The sequence below is a fragment of the Gobio gobio genome (assembly GCF_949357685.1).
Source record: "Gobio gobio genome assembly, chromosome: 25".
Lineage (NCBI taxonomy): Eukaryota > Metazoa > Chordata > Actinopteri > Cypriniformes > Gobionidae > Gobio > Gobio gobio.
The window spans coordinates 5,960,224-5,985,554 of record NC_137121.1 but is presented as its reverse complement, the minus strand read 5'-3'; the positions used below and the strand labels follow the sequence as shown (position 1 = coordinate 5,985,554).

The 25,331-nt window shown below is 37.5% G+C and overlaps 1 protein-coding gene across 1 annotated transcript in view; it reads right to left on the bottom strand.

Annotated features, from left to right (window-relative positions):
- Positions 1–25,331, bottom strand: part of neo1b (neogenin 1b) — a gene marked incomplete at its 5' end in the record, with an annotated part of 223,526 nt that overhangs the window by 135,660 nt on the left and 62,535 nt on the right. Inside the window, one exon of the mRNA XM_079809544.1 lies at positions 10,065–10,382. Coding sequence (XP_079665670.1) covers positions 10,065–10,382 — 318 coding nt within the window. The remainder of the gene's footprint in view (positions 1–10,064; positions 10,383–25,331) is intronic.

Sequence of the window (25,331 nt, the reverse complement as noted above, 5' to 3'; positions counted from 1 at the left end):
GCCAGCAGCATATGGAGCCACTGATACAGCTTCAGAGGCCAGATCTCACAGACTTCTCGGAGAAAGCACCTGACGACTGGAGAAATGAAAAGAGACAGAGTTTTGTTTGAGAATAAAGAGAGAACGCTTGTGTTTTAAGACGAGTTTTCCCTGAAGGCCAGAGAGAGGTGAGGAACCATCGAATGTGTGAACTACACACGTGTCGAACTCTTTAAACAGAGTTGAAAGACCAGGCGGAACATTTCCCTCCCAAAACCTCAAGTCAAACTTCCTGTTTTCTGTCAGATTTCTTCCACTGGCTCGTATTCCGGAGTGAAAAAACTGTGTAATGGTGCATGATGGGGAAGAAGAGGACAGAAATCACTTTTAATACAGTAGGATCGCTGCAAAAGGGATAGTAGTCAAATAGACACCCTCATGTTGCTCCAAACACACACAGAGAATGATTACCAGCAGGGCTTGACATTAACTCTCACTTTGGTGGGTTGATTTTATATATAATATATACATTTTTCAACTGTAGGCATCTGAAATAATAAACTAAGTGCAATGTAGTTTTCGATACATATCGATACTGAAATATCTAAAATGCTTCCAATACTCATTTTCCTCAGGATAGACACACGACACACAAACCCGCCTCCTCTCACTCACTCGCTTCATTTGCTCTGGATGAATATTGTTGGTGCTTCAGGGCTTGAATTTCGCTGTGGGATTGCGCATTATTTTACTCATTCCCGCTGATTTTGTGCTCACACACACATAAAGCCGCCTCTCAGCACTAAATGTATAGGGCTGGGCAATATGGCTGAAAACTGTATCACGATATAAGTGTTTCATATATCGGTCGATATTGATAATTATTGATATTTTTATGACCTATTTAAAATAAGGACCAGGATAATTTTATTTTACATTTAATTTTAAACGTAACCTTCCTCTGATTATAATCCCCTCAGTTACAAAGGCAGAAATGTCAACACAACCATGGAAAACACTCAAATAATTCAAATATAAACACAAGTCTAAAATCACAATGAACACTTAATTATCTCTTCACATTAAGGTGCAGTGCCTCCGTTATTTCTTTGTAACGGTTACGTTTAGATGCTTTATCATAAGGCACTGATGCAGAGTAACATTACCTCTCCGTGTAGATTCAAAGGCTGAATCCGAAATCGCCCCCTATAAACTTAAATAGGGCATTATTTGAGTCCGTCTGTGTCCGAAACCACAGTGGACATTCCACTTCTATTCCCCTTTGCACCGCAATAACGAGTGTACAGCCGATGTACACACAGCAGCCGTCCGAATTCACACACTCGTTTTCATTCACTCCTTCAAGTGAACTGTACCAGTGGACTAAATAGGGGGAATAGCAGAGGTGTGGACTCGAGTCATGTGACTTGGACTCGAGTCATGAATTTGTACATTTTGTCGAGTCGAGTCTGAAGTCATCAAAGACTTGCAACTCGACTTGGACTTTAACATCAATGACTCATGACTTCACTTGGACTTGCGCCTTTTGACTCGAGAAGACTTGCTACTTCCCATGAAAACCTGGGGGAAAATTTTTTCACACGCGCGCTGCCTGCACGAGTCACGACATCCAATCACTGTAGTCCCACGCAGTGTTGGGGAGTAGTTAACTACAAGTAGCTAAGCTACTAACTTAACTACATTATTCAGTAGCTCAGTTGCTTTTAAAACAATGTAGCTTTTCCAGTAGCTAACTACTTTTTCCAGCAAGTAGCGGTGTAGCGCGACCAAAAGCTACATTCGGTTTTGTGTTTTGACGAGCATGTAATGCATTGAAGCAGCTCAGTGTTTTCTTCTTATTTGATCACATACTAAAATCACACGTTACCGGCATCTATTGTTTCATCGCTCATCTTGAGGCTTTGCGGTTCACAGAGAAGAGATCGTCTGATGATTATGTAAAGGACGTACAGGAGTGGGTTGAAAACTTCACACGAATCGTCTAGTAAAGGTTACACTTGATTTATAGCCTACCAACAAAAGATTAAAACGCTGTCTGCATCGAAGACTTCAACAGCTAGGTGAATAATAGTCTTTTAAATTGATTATCCTGCTCATATATATATATATATTCGCCATAGTGTAATCTGTCCCACCAATTTGAAACCTGAACCTGAAAGATCACTATTGTGGAGTTTGCTTCATTGCACTGGCAAAGCATCTGTCAATTGAACAGAAACAATATTGTGATATAGTTTCGTGCACTTATCCCACGGCAAAGGCTCTGATCAAATTAAATAGGTCGCGCAGGTTTCAGAATGAAGTGCACAATGTTCACGCAAGCAGCGCATGATTCACGTCTTTACCGGCAATTTTTGTCTTGCTCCTGTGTATCAAAGTTGCTTATATTTGGTTCTTGCATTGATCTGACATGACATTTGTAGCGATTTTGCACTTTGACATTCAGTTTGAGGTTTAGACTACATTTGAATATTGTATATTTGGATAGTTTGCGGGCTCTCTCTCTCTCTCTCTCTCTCTCTCAAATCATGTTTGTCCAGTTTTTCAGAAGTGATAATTTTGAGGAGTGAGGATTTTATTGATGACATGTTTAAGTTAGCCCTAAAAGGACCCATGTCTATTTGAAAGTTAAACTGTTTTGCAATATGAGGTCAATACAATACAGGACTGAAGCTGCTGTGCATTGTTCTAGTGCAATATGCTGTTGAAATACAAGCATTTTTTGTGATAATTTAAATTTTCTGTTTTTTACTGTATTTGATTAATGTCATTGTATAAAAATAGGTTTTAATAAATACAAATCTAACAGACATACAGAAACTAAAATGGTAGGACTTTGGACTCGACTTGAGACTTGCTGGCTTTGACTTTTGACTCGACTCTGGACTTGCCTCATCTTTGACTCGACTTGACTTGGGACTCGAGGGCAAAGACTTGAGACTTACTTGTGACTTGCATAACAATGACTTTGTCCCACCTCTGGGGAATAGTGATTGAGGGTTTAGGGGGCGATTTCGGATTCAGCCAAAGTCAAGAAAAGCACAACGGTGAGCGCGTCGAGTATAAACACGTCCCCAAACCAACGAGGCGCGCGCTGTCAGCGGAGCCAGACGAAAGCATAAACCAGGCTTAAGGTGGTAGAACCAGTTTGTGGTATTACCAGTCTTGCATAATTTGCAGACGACATTGGTCTGACTACGGTCACACTTATAAAATCAATACTGGCGAGCTGACTTGTTTTCCTGTTTCATCAACAATTTCCTCGCTCGCTGCTGCACTCATTTTCCACGTATCACTCCACGCCGGTTCTGTGACTGAAGAATGAATCCAACACGAGACAATGATATGGCGCAACCAAACGTGATACAGTTACATGATTGGCTGTTAGCCTGTCACTCCCTACGTTGCTTGGTTACCAGAGATTGAGTGCCTTTGTTCATGCAACCAAACCTCTGGTTTCCGACACACAAAAAAAAAAAAACGATCGAACAAATTTTTTATTGATATCGATTACGTATCTATCGCGATACATATCGTTATCGTTTTATCGCCCAGCCCTAACTAAATTTAGTTATTTTTCGCTGCTTATTGCGTTTAAACGGTCAAATACACACACAATAATGTCAAAATGCTGGTCTTGGTGAGTATTCACGTAAACACAGTCGGTTAGGTCTTAAGTGAACGTAAACAGTTGAGAAAGAAAACACATGTGTAACAGTGTAATGGTGTAATGGTGCATTCACACCGGACGCAAATGACGCAATTCATTCGCTCGCGCGAGTGATTTACATGTTAAGTCAATGCAAAGACGCAAATAGACATTCTTCGGTGCGATTCGCGCGAATGAGGGGGCGCAAATAACGCGATTCGCGCGAATCACCCGAGTTGAACGCGAGTTGATATTAAATGAGGAGAAAATCTGTATATTAATATCTGGTTCAGACAATATGATTATCACTGTGATAACATTAAATGACATGAAACACAACCCAGTCTCTTTTTGTTAAATGCAAGTATATGTATGATCAATAATACAAAATTATAAGTAAAAGGTATAATAAGCTATACATGAAATAAAGAAAACAATTCAGTCAAACATTCAAAGTCAGTGCTAGTCGGCTACAACGGTAATGCAAAGTTAAATAGCCTCAAAATAAAAAAGTTATGAAACTTCACTTTGACCTCAGCCTAAACGATTTACCAGGGAACAAATTATAGATCCATGAGACCAAAGATCGGCCGTTACATCTACAAAAGACGAATTATAGCTGGAGACGCCACAGAGACATCAGAGCCAGCCGCAGAAGGACTAGCCGAGGAAAGGCTGCCCTCGTCGGGGTTAATGAGCGCCGCTGATCCACTGGAGCTCACAACTCCGAAAACGCCAGATAAAATGTTCAATAGGCGCTCTTTTTATAAATAAACCACAGATTTGAGCTTTAAACAACTACATTATCGCCTAAAAAGTCTTAAAACTACGTTGTCACGCATTAACAGTAGATTTTAACAAAAAAGACATGTAAACATAGCCCATGTCAGCCATTTCTCAATGAGACGAGCCGGCTGGCAGAAGCCCCTCCCATGACGCGAATTCGCATCTTTTGTGAAGTGAATGTCACGCGCGAATGAAGCGAGTAAACTCAAAATGTTCAAGCGTCCAACTTCGCGCGAATAGCACAAATTATTCACGTCCGGTGTGAACGCTACATAATGGATCCATGCGTCAGCTCTTAAAGTGACAGCAGCCTAATAAACCTGCTGACAAATTATGAGATCATACTATAAATATCTATATGGCAGTTTTTCCTCATGGTATCAATGTCAAAATTGTGGCCAGTGAAAATGCTGAGTGGCGAGTAACTTTGGAAAACCACTAGCCATTGTGACTAGTGAGCATAAAAGTTAAAAGGTGCTGTATGTACGTTTTTCACTTTACATAAAAATATCATAATATGTTTGCAGATATGTAGGAAACATGCTAAATTCACCTACTTGTTTCTACAGCTACAGACAGTTATTCTACTTTGAAATGTGTGTGGGAATGTCTGTTTTTGTTTTGGTCTGTGCAATGACACACACCGCCAGTTTATCCAATAGCATTTCAACACCACAGGTTGCCAGTTGGAGGAAATGTTACCATGGAAGCCAGCAAACAAACTGGGTCAGAGATCGCAGATTCTACCCGACCTAAAAAGCCTCAGCATCTATCTAAAATCTCTATGAACGAGAGCATATTAAAACACGGAAAAATCAGCTCATCAACTTGCAGTGTGTCTTTAATTTTGCTCCTGTAGTGTGTCCTCAAGTTGTGGGAGGAGGGGGCAGGAAACAACGCTCTCTAATATTTAGAATTTGGACCGCAGTACCCATTTCAACCTGTCAATACTACACACCTCACCGTTAAAGTCAAGCCCTGATTATCAGTAAATCATACTTTTAAGTTGTTGTATGGTGTTTTTTTGTTTGTTGCCATGTTTGAAACGAAAGAAGTCGTTCTTCTTTGTAAAGAAAGAGCAGCATTCTTCATAAAACGCCTCTTTCAAAATACGAAAGAAAGAAAATCATAGAGGTTTGGTTTAACACGAGAACTTTTAAAATGCAAAATAGTATTCATTTCTGTAATATGACGTAAATAGGGAAATGGGATATTTAATATTAAAATAAGACTCAAATATATATAAATTTAATTGAAGAATCGATAAAGCGATCGAGTCTCTTCAGAAAATTTGGACTAAACCGCTCAAATTCATATGGATTAGTTTTATGATCTCTTTATGGTAGCTGTCAATGGAGGGACAGAAATCTCTCAGATTTCATCAAAAAGATCTTCATTTGTGTTCTGAAGATGAACGAAAGTCTTTCGTTTGGAATGACATGAGGGTGAATAACTAACGACAATTTTCATTTTTGGGTGACCTATCCCTTTAATTATCATAGAACAAAAACGATCCCACTTTTGAGAAAATGTGCATGTTTCTCACCTACTAAACAAATTTCCCCTTGACAAGCAAAAAATATATATATTTCTCTTTGTTTTGTATTCAAAGTTGGTTGTAATACTAATGGATCAGGGTTTGGCCACGCCCCAGTGAACAGAGAACCAATCAGAGGCTTCTATCAAACAATACTGCTGTACTCAGCAACACAATAACATACTGTAGTCTTTTCTTGCAACATAGTTTACAATCCAGAGTTTTACACAGAACAGAAAGCTCTGCAGATTCTACTGATACAGAACTGCCGGCATGCGCACAGATCGATACATTACACTACAGCACGGATCAATACGGCACAGAACTGCAGAATCATATGAAGTTTATAGCCTGTAAATTACATTCAAACACGGTGCAAAAAGAGCCCGAGCACACACCATTTACCCTACTAAACTTGTTCCTCACAGACAGCAATGATATTAAATAAAGAAGTCTGCAATCAACAGACACAGATCTCAATAAGAACTTTTTAAACAAGCAATTAATCTGAGCTGCTCCACAATTTCGACGGTCTATTCTCTTATTCTATGACAACTATACACTATTTCTCTTCTAAGGAACTTCAGGAGAACCATCTGAGGCAAAGCTGATGCTTAAATGAACCGTTTAAATCTTCAGAGAGCAACCACAAGAGCATCCTTTGAGGTCTAAAAGCATATTCTGCCATGCCACACACACACACACATATTATATTAAGTCAGGTTCTTTCCGCTTGCTCAAGAAGTAAAACCAGCAAACAGTGGAAAACTCTGCTGGGCGTCTTTAGAGGAAATGGAGGTTCCAGTCAGAGCAAACTGTGAAGGCCCGGCTGATATCTAACCCTGCTGTTCAAACACACTCTAATCCTGCTGTTAGATTCATAGCCGAGTGTGAAGCTGGACTACAGCGACTTCTGTAGAGGAAAACCCACGACTGATCCCAGATCTGAACTCTGACAGAATCATGCGTGCCCAATGGACTCTATTGATATTCATTAGTGGTGTAACGATATATATCGTTAATCGATATATCGCGATATAAAAATGTGACGATATGTGTCGATAGATTTGTTTTATCCAAGGCTCAACTTGCTGTATTTATAAGGTATAATTCACCCACAAATGTAAACTCTGTCTTCATGAAACGACATGAGGTACGTTTAACTTCTAAACACAAATTAAGATATTCTTTATAAAACCTGAGGGATTTCTGTCCCTCCCTTTAAAGTCCATTCCTCTCAAACTTCAAAGATAAAAAAAAAGCATCGTAAAAATACCTAATCGAGTGTCTAATCCAAATCCCAGTCTTCTGAAGAGACACAGTGGCTTTATATGATCAGCAGATTTACCACGACGCACATACTGTAGTTAACAACGCGCGAAAACAACACAAGAGTGAGCAAATGCAGAATTTACATTTTTAGATTAGCTAAACATTTACAATTTGGGAATTGTCATTTTGACACGCTTTCTTGCGATTAGAACTGTGGCGGATTGCATTGATCATCTGAGGCCATGTCCACACTAAAATACGTTTTTTCCTTTGAAAACGTATATTTTTCTCTCTGTTTTGGCCTTCCGTCCACACTGAGACGGCGTTTTAACAAAGAGGACGTCTTCGCATCATAGTGTGGACTATGAAAATGGAGCTATTTGAAAACAATGACACATGTTTAGTCGTGCAGGCCCGGATTAAGAACATGTAGGGCCCTGGGGCTATAACAAACCCAAGGGCCCCCATAGTAGCCGATCTTGGTGCCACAACGTTTTCTACCACAGAAATAATTCAAAAGCACAGATACAATGAGTATATACTGTCTGAATATTCCATTTTAATATTAAGTAGGCCTATATAAATATTCCAGGCAACACATTAACAGCATAAATGCATTAACTCCAGATATGAGGCCAAAGAAAACAACTGTTGAACATGCAACTGCCTTAAAGGGATAGTTCACCCAAAAATGAAAATTAGCCCATGATTTACTCACCCTCAAGTCATCCTAGGTGTATATGACATTCTTCTTTCAGACGAATAAAATCGGAGTTATATTACAAAAGTCCAGGCTAATCCAAGCTTTATAATGGCAGTAATAGTTGCTCTGTTTTTGAAGTCCATAAAAAGTGCATCTGTCCATCATATAACTGCTCCACGCGGCTTCGGGCTGTTAATAAAGGCCTTCTGAAGCGAATCGACGAAAATATCCATATTTAAAACTTTATAAAGTAAACTTTCGGCCGACCGCCTTCTGTGGAAAAGTGTTGAATGTTGAAAGCGAAACTCAAGTTGCGTTCGTGACGTCATGACGAGCGGACCTGGTCGCGTTAGTCTTTCCATCGGCAGGGGAACTTTCAACAATTTTTCCATAAATTGAACAGGGCATGGTCCGCCAAGAAAATTTTGATTTCTCTGATCTATATGTGCATTTTAAGATGTTAAAAGGCTAAAAAAAAAAAAAAAAACCTTCAAAACCATGTTAGTTGTCAGTAGATTATCTGTCATACCTGCTCTCTCCTCACTCTCTCATTTCACTCTTTTTTCTCTCAGTCTCCTTCTCTTGCCCTGTCTCTTCCCCTCCTAAAGCTGAGCTCTGGCTGATAGCCTTTTCATTGTTTAACATTTCTAACATTAGTGTTAATACTCTATTAGTCAATTATTTCACAACAATTATTATGTACACCTCGGAAAAATACGGACCTCGGGACCTCATGTAGGCAGCCTAGTTTACCTCAACACTTCAGTTTACATGGTCGGAGCTCTTCAGTCTGGTTCAGCTAGTTTCGCCACAGAGCCTTTACTGTACACATGATGTGCTTGTATCAAATTCAAATGGATAAAGCGACTGCCTGGCGCCCGTTATGACTTCAATAGAGTGGCGAAAGCGACGAACGAGTCCGTCAGCGCTGTGCGTGAGACGATCCAGCTGCTCTCATTTAATCAGGTAGCACCGTTTCTTCTCCTGGCTTTTGATGTTCCAAGCACTTGCATCACTCCAGTAGCCTAAATAACAGTGCTTGATATGTGGGGCGTGCTGGGGTTTGGCGAGCGGCCCACCAGGAAAAGTTTAGGTGCTCCCGATCGACTGTCAATCATTTCCTCTGCCAATCAAGGGCCCCCTCCGTGCTCGGGCCATTGGGCTTCAGCCCCACCTAGCCCTTATGTTAATCCGGCCTTGGTCACGTGACGCATATTGCACCAATAGGTATTCATGTTTATACAGCTATTGTGCCCGTTATGTGCTATGCATACAAAATTTTACTTCACGCACTCTTCATATCACAGTCCTGCGAAGATGACACAAAATGTACTCGCAATTGCGGTCCTGTGGCAAAGCAGTTGCGTTTTAGACCAAACATATAATTGAGTGAGTGAGTGCGATCCTGGAGGCATCAGTGAAAGGGGAGTTATTTTGCTTAATAAAATGATCCTGCCAGAAGAAAGAAGAAAAGCTCACCGAGATGACAGACAGAACAAGACATTATCAGTTTATCACACATAAACTGATCATTTCTTGTTCTGTCTGTCATCTTGGTGAGCTTATGAGGTTTAACACATGCACAGTGAGGTGAATTTAGCCGGTGTTTCAGTGTGGACAAGAAACTTTTGGAAAACGATTGATAACGCTAGTGTGAGCGGAAGTAGCCTGAAGCGCACGCGCTGGAAGAGCCAGTAGATTTTTTAATGTAACTCTGATTGTATTCGTCTGAAAGAAGAGTCATATACACGTGTAAGATGAGTAAATCATGGGCTAATTCTCATTTTTGGGTGAACTAACCCTTTAATAAGAATCAGTGTTTATTTAATTCATACAGGGAGGACGTAGCAGTTGAATTTTTACATTTTACAATTCAATTTCTGTTTTGTACATTATCACATTATAATTGCATATCACACTTTTCTTCAATATCGCGTGACATGCGAACCACGACGTTCAAACAACCTAAACTACCAATCAGACGACAGGGCATGTAGATTGTGCAACAGGTTTTCCAGCAAAGTTGAGATTACATTGATCATTTAGAGGCCGCTGCAATGTGTCTATCAAATATGAAACAGCTTTACAGGGTTAAGAGGTGAACTTCATTTTCATACCTGCCACTGTGAGTCGTGCGGTTCGGCTGCTGATGGTACCCAGATTGTCGATGGTGGCCACACACTGGTACACCCCCTCATCAGGCTTATTGTGTTTGGAGTGGACCACCGTACTGATGAGCAAAGAGCCGTCCGCCAGCTGACGCTTCCGGTCGTCCGCCACCAGGTTCAGGAACGTCCCATCTTTCTTCCATTCCACCCTCACCGGAGCGTCGCTATCGGCAGAGCAGTTGAGAACGGCGGGGAGGCCGCGAACGGCCAGCGTGTCGACGGGTTCAACCGAGAACCTGAACGGGGTGAAGCCTTGAATGTCAGAACCTGAGGACAGAGAGAAGAAAGCGTTACAGGATTTACAGACTATCTGAGAGTAGCATGTCCAACTGAAAATCAGGGCCCGTATTCATAAAGAATCTTAATGCAAAGAGTAGCTCCTAGGGACAAAATTCTAAGAAAATTCTTTGAAATGTGGGTGTTTACTCTTAAAATTAACTAAATAATTCTAGTAAAGAAAAAAGTAATTGAGAAAGCATCTTAACCCTTAAAAGAGGTCTTAAGATCAAATTTGTTAGGAGCACGGACAAGGACTTTTATGAGGCTTAAGAGTTTCTTTAGCAGCGGAGAAAATGGATGACAGTGACTTAAGACGCTATAGATTAGATTGTGCAGGGATCATGTTTGTTGCATTAAACCCAACTTTCAAACCACCAATTAAATAGACAGGTCAGCAATCAGTGTAATTGGAAAAAGTGGAACAATTCTAAGCCAATCAAATACCTTATAGAAAATTAACAGCATGGTAAATGATAAAAGGATTTATATACATATATATAATGTGTGAGTGTGGGCATGTTTTTGTGAAATATCAGGACACTAATGTGTATAATGACATGGCTATGACATGGGTATTACAAAAAGAGAGTGAAATATGAGGACGTTCCCCATGTCCTCACTTTTCAAAATGCTTATAAATCACACAGAATGAGTTTTTTTTCACAGAAAGTGAACTGTGCAGTTTCCTGTGATGGGTAGGTTTAGGGGCAGGGGAAGTGTGTGTGTGTGTGTGTGTGTGTGTGTGTGTGTGTGTGTGTGTGTGTGTGTGTGTGTGTGTGTGTGTGTGTGTGTGTGTGTGTGTGTGTGTGTGTGTGTGTGTGTGTGTGTGATGGGTAGGTTTAGGGGCAGGGGCAGTGTAAGGGGATAGAAAATACGGTTTGTACGGCATAAAAACCATTACGCCTATGGAATGTCCTCATATTTCACAAAAACAAACATGCGTGTGTGTGTGTGTGTGTGTGTGTGTGTGTGTGTGTGTGTGTGTGTGTGTGTGAGAGAGTGAGAACGGTAAAATAGGACAATTTGCCCTTGTAATTTCAAAGTGAAGGCTTAGAATAGACCCTATACTTAAAAGCGCTCCTTTTTTCCCCTTTTTGGACAACCAACCAATCACAGTCTTCAAAAGACTGTGTCATACGTAGCAACGGGGTTAGCCCCGCCTCTTCACTAAGATAAAAGTTTTTGTATTTTCCTTGCTCAGAGTTGCTCTCAGATCGGTCCCGAATAGCTCTTAAGCTAAGACTCCTAAGTAAAAGTTTTTAAGCTAAATGATGAGTTTTCTGAGAGGACAATCTTTATGAATACGGGACCAGGTCTTCAAATCAACACCAATTGCATGCAATAATAAACCAACATAAATTTAGAAATTATGCTCTCAAAAACACAAGATTACAGCTCCATCATGTTCTTTTGTTGGATAAGTGATTTTCATTCTGGACCCTCACCTTTCCGCCAAGCAAAAATACCTCAGGGAAAACTTATAAACCAACATAATTGCTTGACGATCACAGTGACGTATAATTAAAAAACATAACAGTGTTCAGCCACCAACCCGCATTGTTCAGACAGCACTAATGGCCAATTATCTGCACCGGTGGTGTTGTGCGAAAACAATTACGGCAAGACTTCGCGTAACGTAGCAAGCCGCTTCGTACTTTAATTACGCAGGAAATGACAAGCCTCTCCTGTTCGACACAAAGCACCAAATACATAATCCGAGACGGAAGATGCTTGTTTGTCATGCTGGCTAATTTGGTACTAAAAATATGTCTTCATAAAAATGGTACCTGAGAAACAGATCCAAACAGCACATAATTACATTTATGTCATAAAACCATTCACAGATTAGCTACTTTAATGACGATATATAATTGGCTCAATTTCATTTCTAACATTAAACAATGAAGCCTTTACAACGAGCTCCAACACTAAAGGAGTCACAGTTTGGCACCACTAAAACTTGCCATGCAAACTTCTCAATCTAAAATAAGCCCATGCAACGCATAGGAAAGCCACAGTTGCATGCTAACTGTAAAGAAGCCAGCTGGAAAACATTTGGACTAACGTGGCCAAATGTGCCCCCGTTTGTGGTTTTGGATGTTTGTCACAGGCTGGCTGTGAGTAATCGGATGGAGTCCAAAATTGCTGTTGGAGGGCAACAGTGATGCATCCTTGACCCAGAAGCCCCGGGACAGCCAGAAAATGAGGCTGTTGGGTTGATAAGTATAAGCTGTTAGCCTTAGTCTGCACACTTTGAGGAAAAGCCACTTCAAAACCGCCTCAGTCAGCGAGACCTCTCAGAAAGGGGCAAGGGCTCTCCAGGGAAATGGCATACTAGTGAATGAGAGGAGAAGAGAGAGATACTGACACACACAAAGACTGAAGAGAACGAGAAGTGGCCTAGAACGGCTGGGAAGGAAAAGCGGCAGAGATACAAAAACAAAATTAAGGAAATCGGTTTAAGTGTCACGTATTTCCTTTCTCCGTTTAACAGACCGTGACAAGCTTCCGTTTTACAGCTTGTTGCATTGTGGGAATGTGCATGAGTGCCACGCTTAAGAGGCCGAGAGATGGTGGCGAAGCGTAGATGAGCGTGAAAGGAAGCACGGTGACGCTTGAGCTGGCGTTACAGGCGAGGATTTGCCCATTCGCAGTCTCGAGGGTCCATCGTGGGTCTGTGGCCATTAACATCCACAGCCTGCTAACAATTACAGAGCCAAGAAAATTAACTACAAAAGTAGACAATTCATCAATTAGCAGAATTTAAAAGGTGCCTCTAGTGGCATTTTCATGCAGAAATCATATTATGCTCATATACACAACTTATTCTAACACCACACATACACACCAAATAAATACATTTAGGGATGCACCGATATTAAAAATTTGGCCAATACAAAGTCTCGCCATTAAAAGTAGTGATGTGCCGTTCATTTTGAACGAATCTTTAATATGACTCGGGACTACCGAGTTGTCTCAGAGAGCGATTCGTTCATTTTGTGTTCAAACCGCGCATGCGCATTACGCTGAATCTGTACTGGAAACAACAAAAATGATTAGTTCATCTTTCGAGTCTCGAGTTCGGGTTTGAGTCTTTCATTCTTCCTGTCAGTCCCATAGAGTCTATGCTGTCAGTAGCGGAAACAGAAAAGATTAGTTCTTTCGAGTCTTTCGGGTTTGACATTTGAGTCATTCGTTCTTTTGCCACATGACTTGTCACCGTATTGAACACTAGTTCACAACCTTTTACTAACAAGCACGAAGTTATTTTTATTTTTTAATATATAATTCTCAGTTAATATCAGACATATACAAATATGGGAAATATATTGACTATTCAAGTCTAACATCACAAATTCAAGTCAATTAGACTATTACTCATTTTTAATCAACTGTATTTTATTTTTCTCTATTGAGTTGTTATATAATTTTTTTTGTCCTTGTGATATTAATGAATAAAAATCAGTTTTTTCTTTGTAACATAGCTTATAGGCCTATAGCACCTATACAAAAACATATCACACACACTCACACACACACACACACACACACACACACACACATACATACATACATACATATACATACATACATATATATATATATGTGTTTGTGCTATATGATTCAAAATGAGTAATAGTCTAATTGACTTGAATTTGTGATGTTAGACTTTAATAGTCAATATATTTCCCATATTTGTATTTGTCTGATATTAACTGAGAATTATATATAAAAAAATAAAAATAAAATAAAAAAATAACTACATGCTTGTTAGTAAAAAGGTTGTAAAAGCCATCACTCAAGCACACAATTATGATGTTCTCATTAGAGGTCGACGGATTCATGGGTTTTGCCGATTAATCGGCACTGATAGTTGATTGGTGGAACAATCGGTTATCGGTAAAACTCCTCACCGATAGTTTTCCGTGTTGCGTCCGTTGCTGGAGCGGCTGAGACGTGTGCGCTGTTATTAAACTGTACAAGAGCTCTGAGAAGGGTCTGCTGGCATGATATAGCACGAGAGCGGCCTCTAGAGGCGAAAAAAAACCCTCAGGTGTGTTGTTTACATTAGCATGTGAGGCTGCGCACTGACCGGAGAACACACACTGCACAGAGAGCGCTGACACTTCAGATGTTTAAAACACGCCTGCGAAACGGTATGAATACAGAGCACTACAGTACTTGTTGCCAAATCATTATAAAGTCATTCATTTCTTGACTAGATGCTGCATTAACAGGTAAAGAACAGCAGTGTGTATGTTTGTCGACGAGGCTGAAAGGACGCTAATAGCAGTAACGTTACCTCAAACAGTTAAAACAATGTGATAAAAACACACGCAAGTCCGACCCAAATGTTGCATTTATAAAATGTATGATGTGAGACCGCAAACTGTATCATCATGCTGCCGACTGAAACATAAACAAAGCAGAAATCCATTTGTTTTTTATTATATAATTGCCTTCTAAAAAAGCAGACTGTTTGGATTTGAATGAAATGGTAACACTACAATCCCATTTGTAACATTGACTAAGGTTAATAAATGCTGTGGAAGTATTGTTCATTATTAGTATGTTAATTTCAACATTAAATTGTTTGAATTTTTATCTGTTAACCTTGGTTAATGCACTATGAACTAACATGAATGATACATGAAGGTACAATTGTATTGCTCATATTAATACATGCTGTAAAAATGTATGCATTATGCATATAGTTCATGTAAGCTAATACATCCTTGATGCATAGGGACTTGCATAGTGTTACCTATGAAATGTACATGCATGTTTCTAGGTAGGTAAAGAAACAAATTTGACCTGTAATATTTTAATGTTTAAATGTTAGAACTTCTCATTTTAATATTCATATTTATATGTTTTTAATTTAGCACATTTTCAAAGTTCAGCACTGTTTTAATTATGTTTTTTTTTATCCAGTATCCATTTTAAAAACTATCGGTCGATTAATCGGTTATTGGCAAGTGCGGTCCAACCTAGTTATCGGTATCAGTAAAATCCACTATCGGTCGACCTCTAGTTCTCATTATAATGTTATGTAGCCTAAATGAGCAGCACATGCTGCACTGAACCATATTTTCCGGGTCCGTCTGCATGAGAGTCGGACGCTCTAATAAGGAGGCTAAAGGCTACAACCTCTAGCGTCAGTCACTAGAGCGTCTCTTGAGATCAGAGGAGTGAGGTTTACTCACACAGCGACTACTAGCTGACCTCCGTTACATTTCTGAAGCGTCTCAGCTGAAGGAAATAATACAATATTCATTGGCTTTAATGTATCAGGCAAATTGTCTTATTGGGCCAAAAACGATAACATCAAAAATTAACATATATCGACCGGTACCGATATGGTGGACGCTATATCGTGCACCCCCAAAATAAATAAATAAAATTAAAATCACATACTGCAAAGGGCTTTAAAAACAACCTTTTTTTATTATTCCTTTTTAGAAATGGAGATATTATTTCTAAGAAAAAAAACATGAAAAAATAATAATAATAAAATAAAAAAAAAATCACATAATCCCAGTAGAAACAAAAAAAGTAATTTTACGTGATATGCATTATTAAAAAGAAAAATGTGATAATGATAACACTATAAAACATATATCAGCCAATACCGATATGATGGACGATATAACATGCACCCAACATGCAAATTAAAATTTGGCACATACTTTTATTAGAAATGAAAATATTATTTCTAAGAGAAAAAAACATGACCTGACAAAAACAAAAAATAAATAAATCATATACTCCCAGTAGAAAAAAAAGGAAGCTTATTTTACATGATAAAATATATATCATTAAAATGACAAAAAAGTATTATTTTTGAAGTAAACCAGAATAAAATAAAACTATGGAAATATTGCACGTCGAATGCATTAACACGATTAAATATAGTCCAGGCCTGTATTAAACATATTTATTGTGTTTTAACTGGTTTTGAGAACGGCACACTTTGCTTTAATCCAGTGGGAGAATCTTTCTGCGCACGAAAGCATGTGAAACACATAAAATTAGTGAATGAGGCTCAATGTTTCAGAAAGAATCCATAAAGCGGCTCATTTAGTTATCTCTGCACATTAAACTATAATGGAGAACGTTTGAGTCACATTTAAGCTTTGACAGCATTGAATTACATACATTAAAACATCCCGATTCCCACTGACCTTACTGTCGGACGCTGGTGGTCATTCCTTCTTGACCGCTAAAGAACAAAAGCCATCGTATTTATATTCTAGTAGCTTTGCACACACACACACACACACACACACACACACACACACACACACACACACACACACACACACACACACACACACACACACACACACACACACACACACACACACACACACACACACACACACACACACACACACACACACACACACACACACACACACACACACACACACACACACACACACACCTTCCGCAGCTTCAATTGTATTTCCTCCCTTCACTTTACATTCACGTAAACCAACTGGAATCAGAATTAGAGAGTGTGTGCTTTCATCTGTGTTTTCCTCTTTGTCTTTTCATCTTCCAAAGGCAACTTCTCTTTTCATTTCTACCTGGCGCTTTCAAACGCTTCAGATCAATCAGAATTTGCTCCGTGAACAAACACTCGCAAGCATCAGGTGCGTTGAGGGTTTCTAATGCTGAAAGCAAAGTTAGACCTCAAACAAAGTGCTCATTAGCTCTCAACAGGTAATCAATAGCTGCTCCTCACTTCTTCACACTCCTCAGCCAATCACATTGTTCCCGCCCCGTCCCTTTCTGTGAGGCATTAGCATGTTAGGACACTTAACCTCACGCTGTGACTCAAGATTACAGAGAGAAGCGGCACATGTAATCCATCTCCATAAGACCCGTGTGCATGACAGGTGGGCCGCTTCACAGCAATAAAAGTGGGGCTCATCTGGGTGGATTGGGGTTCCTCCCTCAGGAGTGCATTTCTACCTCATAAAACATGGAAATTGAGCATCCCAGAGGGCACACAAATCCCACAATCCATTTCCACACCTACTGGTCACACCGAGAACACAATACATTCAGAATCAAGGACGATATATTGATTGGACCCAATCATCTAATTCAATTACCTTATGGGTAATTCATGAGCTTCAGTTTGATTTCATTTAACTATTTACTTAATTGTTGAAGACAGACACAACATCAGGCACACAATAAACTCACAAAGCACATTTTCCTTCTTTAGGCACTAAAATAGCATCCATTTTTGTCAGAAATGGACATTTATTTTCAAACAGCTGACGGATTATAAATTATACAAAGCCTTGCCTCAACCGCCGACCCAATCAGATAATTCAGTTACCTTATGGGGGATCTCGGCCTCAAGGGGTATTTCAACGCATAATATATTTAATTACATTTTCAGAAAGCGTCAGAACAACAATAGGTATGTATGAAAACCCTGAATATATAAAAATCCCACCTCAGGCCTTTAAGCTCCTTTATCATTTCCATCATTTTCTGATATGGACATAATTTATCTTAAACCCAGCTACAGAAAACACTGACGTTGTCTGAACAGAATTATACAGAAATAAACATTCTAAAGTAAACATGAAATTGTAATGTATGACATGTTCCAATTATATATTAAAATTATTTTTTCTATTAAAAATTGTATATATATATTTATATATAATATATATTGTTTATTTATACATAATTTAAAAACACTAAAGTTTTCTGAATAAGTCTCAAGAAATAAGGACAAATAAACCAAATACAAAGATATATATATATATATAACTTATAATAATAATAATAATAATAATAATAATAATAAGATATTATATATATATAAACACACATACACATTCATATAATGTACATTTAATTTATATATATATATATATATATGGCAAAAATATATTATATTTAATTTAAATTACATTTAAATATATATATATATATATATATATATATATATATATATATATATATATATATATATATATATATATATATATATATATATATATATATATATATATATATATATATATATATATATATATATATATATATATATTAAATGTAATTTAAATTAAATATAATATATTTTTGCCATATATATATATATATATATATATATATATATTAGGGCTGTCAAAAGATTAATCACGATCAATCGCATCCAAAATAAAAGTTTGTGTTTACATAATATATGTGTGTGTACTCTGTTAATTATTATTTATATACAAATACACACACATTCATGTATTTATTTAAGAAATATTTGCATGTATATACTGTATATACATTTATCTATAATATATATATATATATATATATAAATATATAAATGTTTTATATATAAAAATAATATATTTTTCTTAAATATATACATGCTTGTGTGTGTATTTATATATAAATAATAATTAACAGAGTACACACACATATTATGTAAACACAAACTTTTATTTTGGATGCGATTAATCGCGATTAATCTTTTGACAGCCCTAATATATATATATTTATATTTATATTTATATTTATATTTATATTTATATTTATATTTATATATATATATATATATATATATATATATATATATATATATATATATATATATATATTTATATTAAATGTAATTTAAATTAAATATAATATATTTTTGCCATATATATTATATTATATTATATTATATTAATTATATTATATTATATTATATTATATTATATTATATTATATTATATTATATTATATTATATTATATTATATTATATTATATTATATTATATTATATTATATTATATTATATTATATTATAGCTATGCTAAAAGTGCAGACCCGGAGATCGGCTGAATGGATTGGAAAACGGTAAAACTCAACTCTTTAACTCTAGGGGAGACGGAAAATGAGCCTATTTTCAAAAATAGTGGCGTGTTCCTTTACGAATGGCTCAGATGCAAATTGCAACAACAACAAAAAAACTGTCAACAAAACATTTTGTTTTACAAGACTATATTTACTGCAGCTCATCTCGATGGAGGCGATGACACTGGTCTAGAGGGAGCGTTTGCCGTACGGTAATTGATTATGGCAAGACAATGAGGGCTGATTCTTAGCGCTCCACTCTTTCATCACTCACACGAGTGAGAACAAGCAGCCGGGCCCACGGGGGGCATTATGGGAGTCCTCAGAGGGGCCTGTCAAATTATTTTCCCCTCCAAAGAGAGACGGTTTCAGCAGTTTTCAAGACCCAGCAGGAGGGGGAAGTCACTTCTGGTCCATTGACACAATGGCGCTATTGAGGGAGGCTCCGACAAAGACTTTGCCATTAATCAAATTACAATAATAAAGCCCCACTGTTACAAGCAAACGTGGCGAAGGCTCAACAGTGTGAAATCTGATGCGAAGCAATTGCCCCACGCCTGCTGAAGTTCAACCAACTTTCCCTCCTGTTTGTTTCCAAAAGACTGTACGACTCCATGAACTCTGGCAGTGGAAAAACAACACCACCACGAGCCTCGGTGTGAAACGTTCTGGTCTACAGCAATTTGGAAACGACTTTCGGATTCTTTCACCTTTAGTTCAAACCTGTGGTCTGAAACGAATACATTCACCACAAGTTTGCAGACGAACAGTCCGTCTAAATCCAGAAACTTGTTTTCTGCCCTCCCTGCACCCCCTTAAAACGTTGTTTTTCAACCCGAAACGAAATCCGAAACACATCCCCGTGCCCTAAACGAAAGAGGCGTCCGCAAAACTTCTATCCAGCTTCCAGCGAGGGACCGGGGCCAAGCAGGAATTGATTCTACACGCCATTAGCTCCCTACATAACAGGCCAATACGAAAAAAAGCACTGCAAAACGGCCCTCTCAAGCAGTAATTCCACACTCATCTGGAGACAAAGGGGCAATGGCAACAGGAAATGGAGGGTAATGATGACAAATAATAGTTCTGGAATCAATTAATCTCTCGGGCTGTCCTCAGGGAGACAAGGGTATCGTGGAGGATCTCCGAAACAATGGAAGATTCAAAGATCGAATGAACAAAAAAAGCTACAGAGTAGGGCTGCACGATATGAGGAAAAGTTGCGATGTGCGATAACATTGTTTAAATTGCGATGAGGATATGACTTGCGATAAATATTCAAATGTGAATGTTAGCTATACTGTTCCCATGTCTTAGTGCTTTAACCCTTTAAGACCTAAGGGTATTTTTACAATTAATTTTCCGCCTGGTGTTATGTACTAAAAAAGCTTGTAAAACATCAACCCTGTTGTGCACAGACAATTGACACACCTCTTTTTTTTCAAGACAAGTTGCACTGTCAGTATATTTGTGTTGCATTGATGTCACCTGAATGTAAAATAAGTTATGGGACCATAAAGACAAATGAAAACATAAAACGGAAATTGAATCACTCAAATATTTATTGAAAACACACACAAATAAATAAAAGCTAAGCATATTTCCTCTGGAAAACAGTTTGTTCAAGTCTTTGGAGTCCTGGAACTCAGGAATAAACATGATAACTTATACAGAACCAAAACTATTTACATTTTTCCAAAAAAGTCCAGGCGCTTTTGGCCTCTTTGGATTTTGGATATTTACTGGTGCCAAGCCTCAAAACAGTTCCTATCAGGAACTTCTCCTCAAACTTTCTCCACAAAACTACTCAAAACTGCAGCGCGTCTCTCTCTCTATCTCCTCAATACTAGCCGTGAGTCTCTATCTCTCCACAATAACAGAGCTGTGGTTCATGCGTAATGACGCACACCAATGTGGATGACGGATCAGCCTGTCATTGGTCAAACCCTCATCCAAAATGGCAGCTAGCATCGCGCTAGCGGCAAAAATGACGGAAAATGTATAAATTATGGACATCAAGTGGATATATCTTGGATGTAAGCGTTTTGATTTATTGCTGAACAACTCCAAAAAGATGCATATGTTCCAGGCTGGATAGAAAACCTTCTGTAAAGGCTACAAAGACACCAAAGACACCCCCGTGATGGCTAGCTCGTTAGCTTTCTGCTGGAAAAAACGGTAAGAAAATCGATAAAAGTTTCATGAAATATAGATATTTATCGGAGGTGCCGTGTGACGTCGTGGGCGATGCCGTCGGGCTCTGAGGGTTAATAGGTCGTGTTCAGGGTTGGGCAGTAACGGAATACATGTACCGGCATCACGTATTCAGAATACATATTATGAGTAACTGTATTCAGTTACAGTTACAATTTAAATAGTTGATATTTAGAATACAGTAGTACATTGTTGAAATCAGTGGATAACATTAACGATACTTTTCTGTTTCATGAGTTTATTTACTCTCTAAATAAATTAAGGCAACTCAATGCATTTCTCAGAACGCCCTAATATGAAAACGAAAAAATGCACGGTTTGCGTGATCAGTCGGAAGAGGAGCAGCGGGAGCTAGAGGTAGAGATGGAGCCAGAACTACAGAGCCAGGGCAAGAATGCGTTTCTATCTTGGAAATTCAAACAGCATTTCATATTAAAGAAAAAAAGAGAAGGGAGAACGAAATATAACATGGCAGTGCAACTGTGCGGTGGTGGATACACACGCACACACGCCTAGGCCCATATATATATATATTTTTGGCTATATTATATATATAAATTCATTATATATTTGTTAAATATATTACTCGTTTATATTTTTTATTTTCAAAATGTAGGCTATTTAATTGAGGTACTCAGTTTAATTGAGATTGAGTACCTCAATTAAATAGCCTACATTTTGAAAATAAAAAATATAAGGCTCAAACATGCGTGTTTATTTTAGTAGGCCTACTTCGGTCAGTGAAACAACATACTACAGCTGACATAAATATCTGTAAATAATCGAAATATAAATAATATAAGTTAAATATTAGTTAAAGAAAAAATGTGTTTATATTTCCCCATTGACGTGCGTCATATGCCTTTGCGCTGAAAGGGATGACACGAGCAGGAAAGACGCATCGTTTTCTAATATCTTCATGTTTTCTCCCGATGTTCCAAAACTGATCGGCTGCTTGTAGTAAAATGTGAAGAACGAAATTATCTTCCGCAGGGTCAAGAACTTAGGCTTTGTTTGATTATGCGCTGTGAGAGAAAGCGAAACTAAAAATCTCCGGCGTGGAATGCGCTATACACATAAACTTGACCAAGTCAAATAGCAAGCACAAACTGTGTTAAATAAAGTAAAGTTTGAAGTAAAATGTATCTGTCCTACTCCGTTTTCTACTTTACCACAGTAAATGATGCGAATATAGCCTACTTGTAAATACATCAAACATGGAATCAAACGTATCCCCTGTGACAGACGTAAATGAGGATTTGGGAAATAAATAAGAGATTCCATGTCCAGTAGAATAAAATGGAGTAAGCCTATTGTTAAATTCATGGAAAATCGTGTGACCAGATCGCAAAACGCAAGCAAACTTAAATTTAGCTCACCACATAAAGCCTCTCTCGATCGGCGTGAATCCTTGTTTCCATGGCTGTGATATAACATTTAACTGCGAACCTATTATTTATTTTGTAAATAAAGTTGTGCTTCACTCGTGTCATAATATTCACGTAAAACAGCTTCACATACAAAAAAAAAAGTGTTTTGGCCGACCACCGCCAGTGCTCCTGCTTAGTTGACGTGCAACTTTACATTCTCCTATGCGCTGATTTACCGTTTGACGTTAGCTAAATATTTTATAATTTAAGCAGGATTTGATGGCCGCATTCCTACACTTATAAAATGCAATTCAATGTGGAAGTAATCCAAGTATTCAGAATACGTTACTCAGATTGGCGCATGTAAACTGTTTTCCCTTATTCATCGTATCAGGCTTTCTGTTGCGATGTGTTCATTGCGCGAGTTCATATCGCGATGACGATGAAAATTCGATGTATCGTTCAGCCCTACTACAGAGGGCGGTTCGATTGCTTTGCATCTCTCAAACACCCTCAATACAACATTGATAAGAAGAAGAAATTATTTCAGCAAATGATTTCTGAAGGATCATGTGACACATTCAGCTTTGATCAGGCAAACCAAAAATGATTCAGACACCAGATATAATGTTTCACTAGTGTGTGTGCAGGACCACTATAGATGTAAGTGAGGACAGCAAAATAAAGAGTGATAAAATAAAATACAATTTGTGCACAAAATGATTCAGACACTTTGACTTGAGCATGTTTTGCTGAAGTGTTTTCTCTTTATTTGCTAATGCGATCTTTGACCCCACAGACTGAACAAAATGAAGCTTGAGCTAAATTGGCCTAATTGTGTAGTTAAATCTAGCAGCTGATTGGTTGATTGTAATCCATTACATCCCTTTCTATCAAAGTTATCTGACATTATCACGATGAATTTGTGTTTGAATTTGAGTTCTTGTCATATTTTATTACCGTTTTCTAAACTATAGTGAATAAACTGTGATGATGTGAGAAAATAATACATTTTGGTTTGACTGTATATTTCACATAGAAAACTATTATTTTGAATTGTAATATTTCACAATATGTATGTTTTACTGTATTTTTGATCAAATAAATGCGGCCTTGGTGAGCAGAAAAAAACTTCTTTAAAAAAAAAAACGCATATATTAATGACTCCAAACTTTTGACCAGTAGAGTAAATGCATTTTGAAATAGTTTTACATTATATTGAACAGTTTTATTAAATTATTATAAGTGTTTTCAAATATACAATTTTAGTGAGCATTAAATATTGGCAAAGATAAATGTAAAAAAAAAAAAAAATGAGCATGCAATATTAAATATATATATATTTTTAAACAATTTTAAATTATATATTATTGCTAAATAAAATAAAAAGTTTGGAAACATTGCTTTTTTAAAAAACGTTTTCAGCCATTTCTGCTATTTTTTAATGTCTTCTGCTCACCAAGGCCGCATTTATTTGATAAAAAATACAATAAAAACAGTAATATTGTGAAATATTATTACAATTTTAAATAATGCTATCCTATTTCAATATACTTTAAAATATAATTTATTTCTGCGATCAAAGCTGTATTTTCAGCATCATTACACCAGTCTTCAGAGTCACATGACCCTTCAGAAATCATTCTCATATGATGATTATTATCAATGTTGGAAACAGTTCATATTTTTCTTGGAACCGGTGATACTTTTTGTTTTTCAAACAAGGACGTGTTAAATTGATTTAAAGTGATAGTTAAAATTTATATCGTTAGAAAATATTTCTATTTTGAATAAATGCTGTTCTTTTTAACTTTTTATTCATCAAAAAATCCTGAAAAAAGTATCACCGGTTCCAAAAAATATGACGCAGCACAACAGTTTCCAACATTGATAATAATCCTCATATTAGAATGATTTCTGAAGGGTCATGTGACACTGAAGACTGGAGTAATGATGCTGAAAATACAGCTTTGATCACAGGAATACATTACATTTTTACTATATATTAAATATAAAACCATTATTTTAAATTGCAATGATATTTCACAATATTACTGTATTTCTGATCAAATAAATGCAGGCTTGGTGAGCAAAAGAGACTTCTTTCTAAAACATTAAAATAGTAACATCTCTATAGTACATTCCTAATAATTTGCAACCTGAATAAATAACAGCATGAGGTTTAATGGCACGTTTCAAGGAAACTCTATCGCCCCCTTGTGCACCGAGGTTTATTTGTGCTATATCAATGCGAGAAGCTGTTGAAAACACATGGGGCAAACATTTGCGTCTAGATTTTCGTATTTGCGAATGAGAACTCAACCTGTTGAAACGAGTCGAGGGCGCACGGCTCGCCTCAGGGGAAACACATGCTGGTGTTAGTGTGTAAAACTGTTTCTCTTTCATTCTCTCTCTTTATCTTTTTCTCCTTGGGTGGGCACACAAGAAAGTCTTTGAAGTCTCACCTACGTCTGCTCAAATA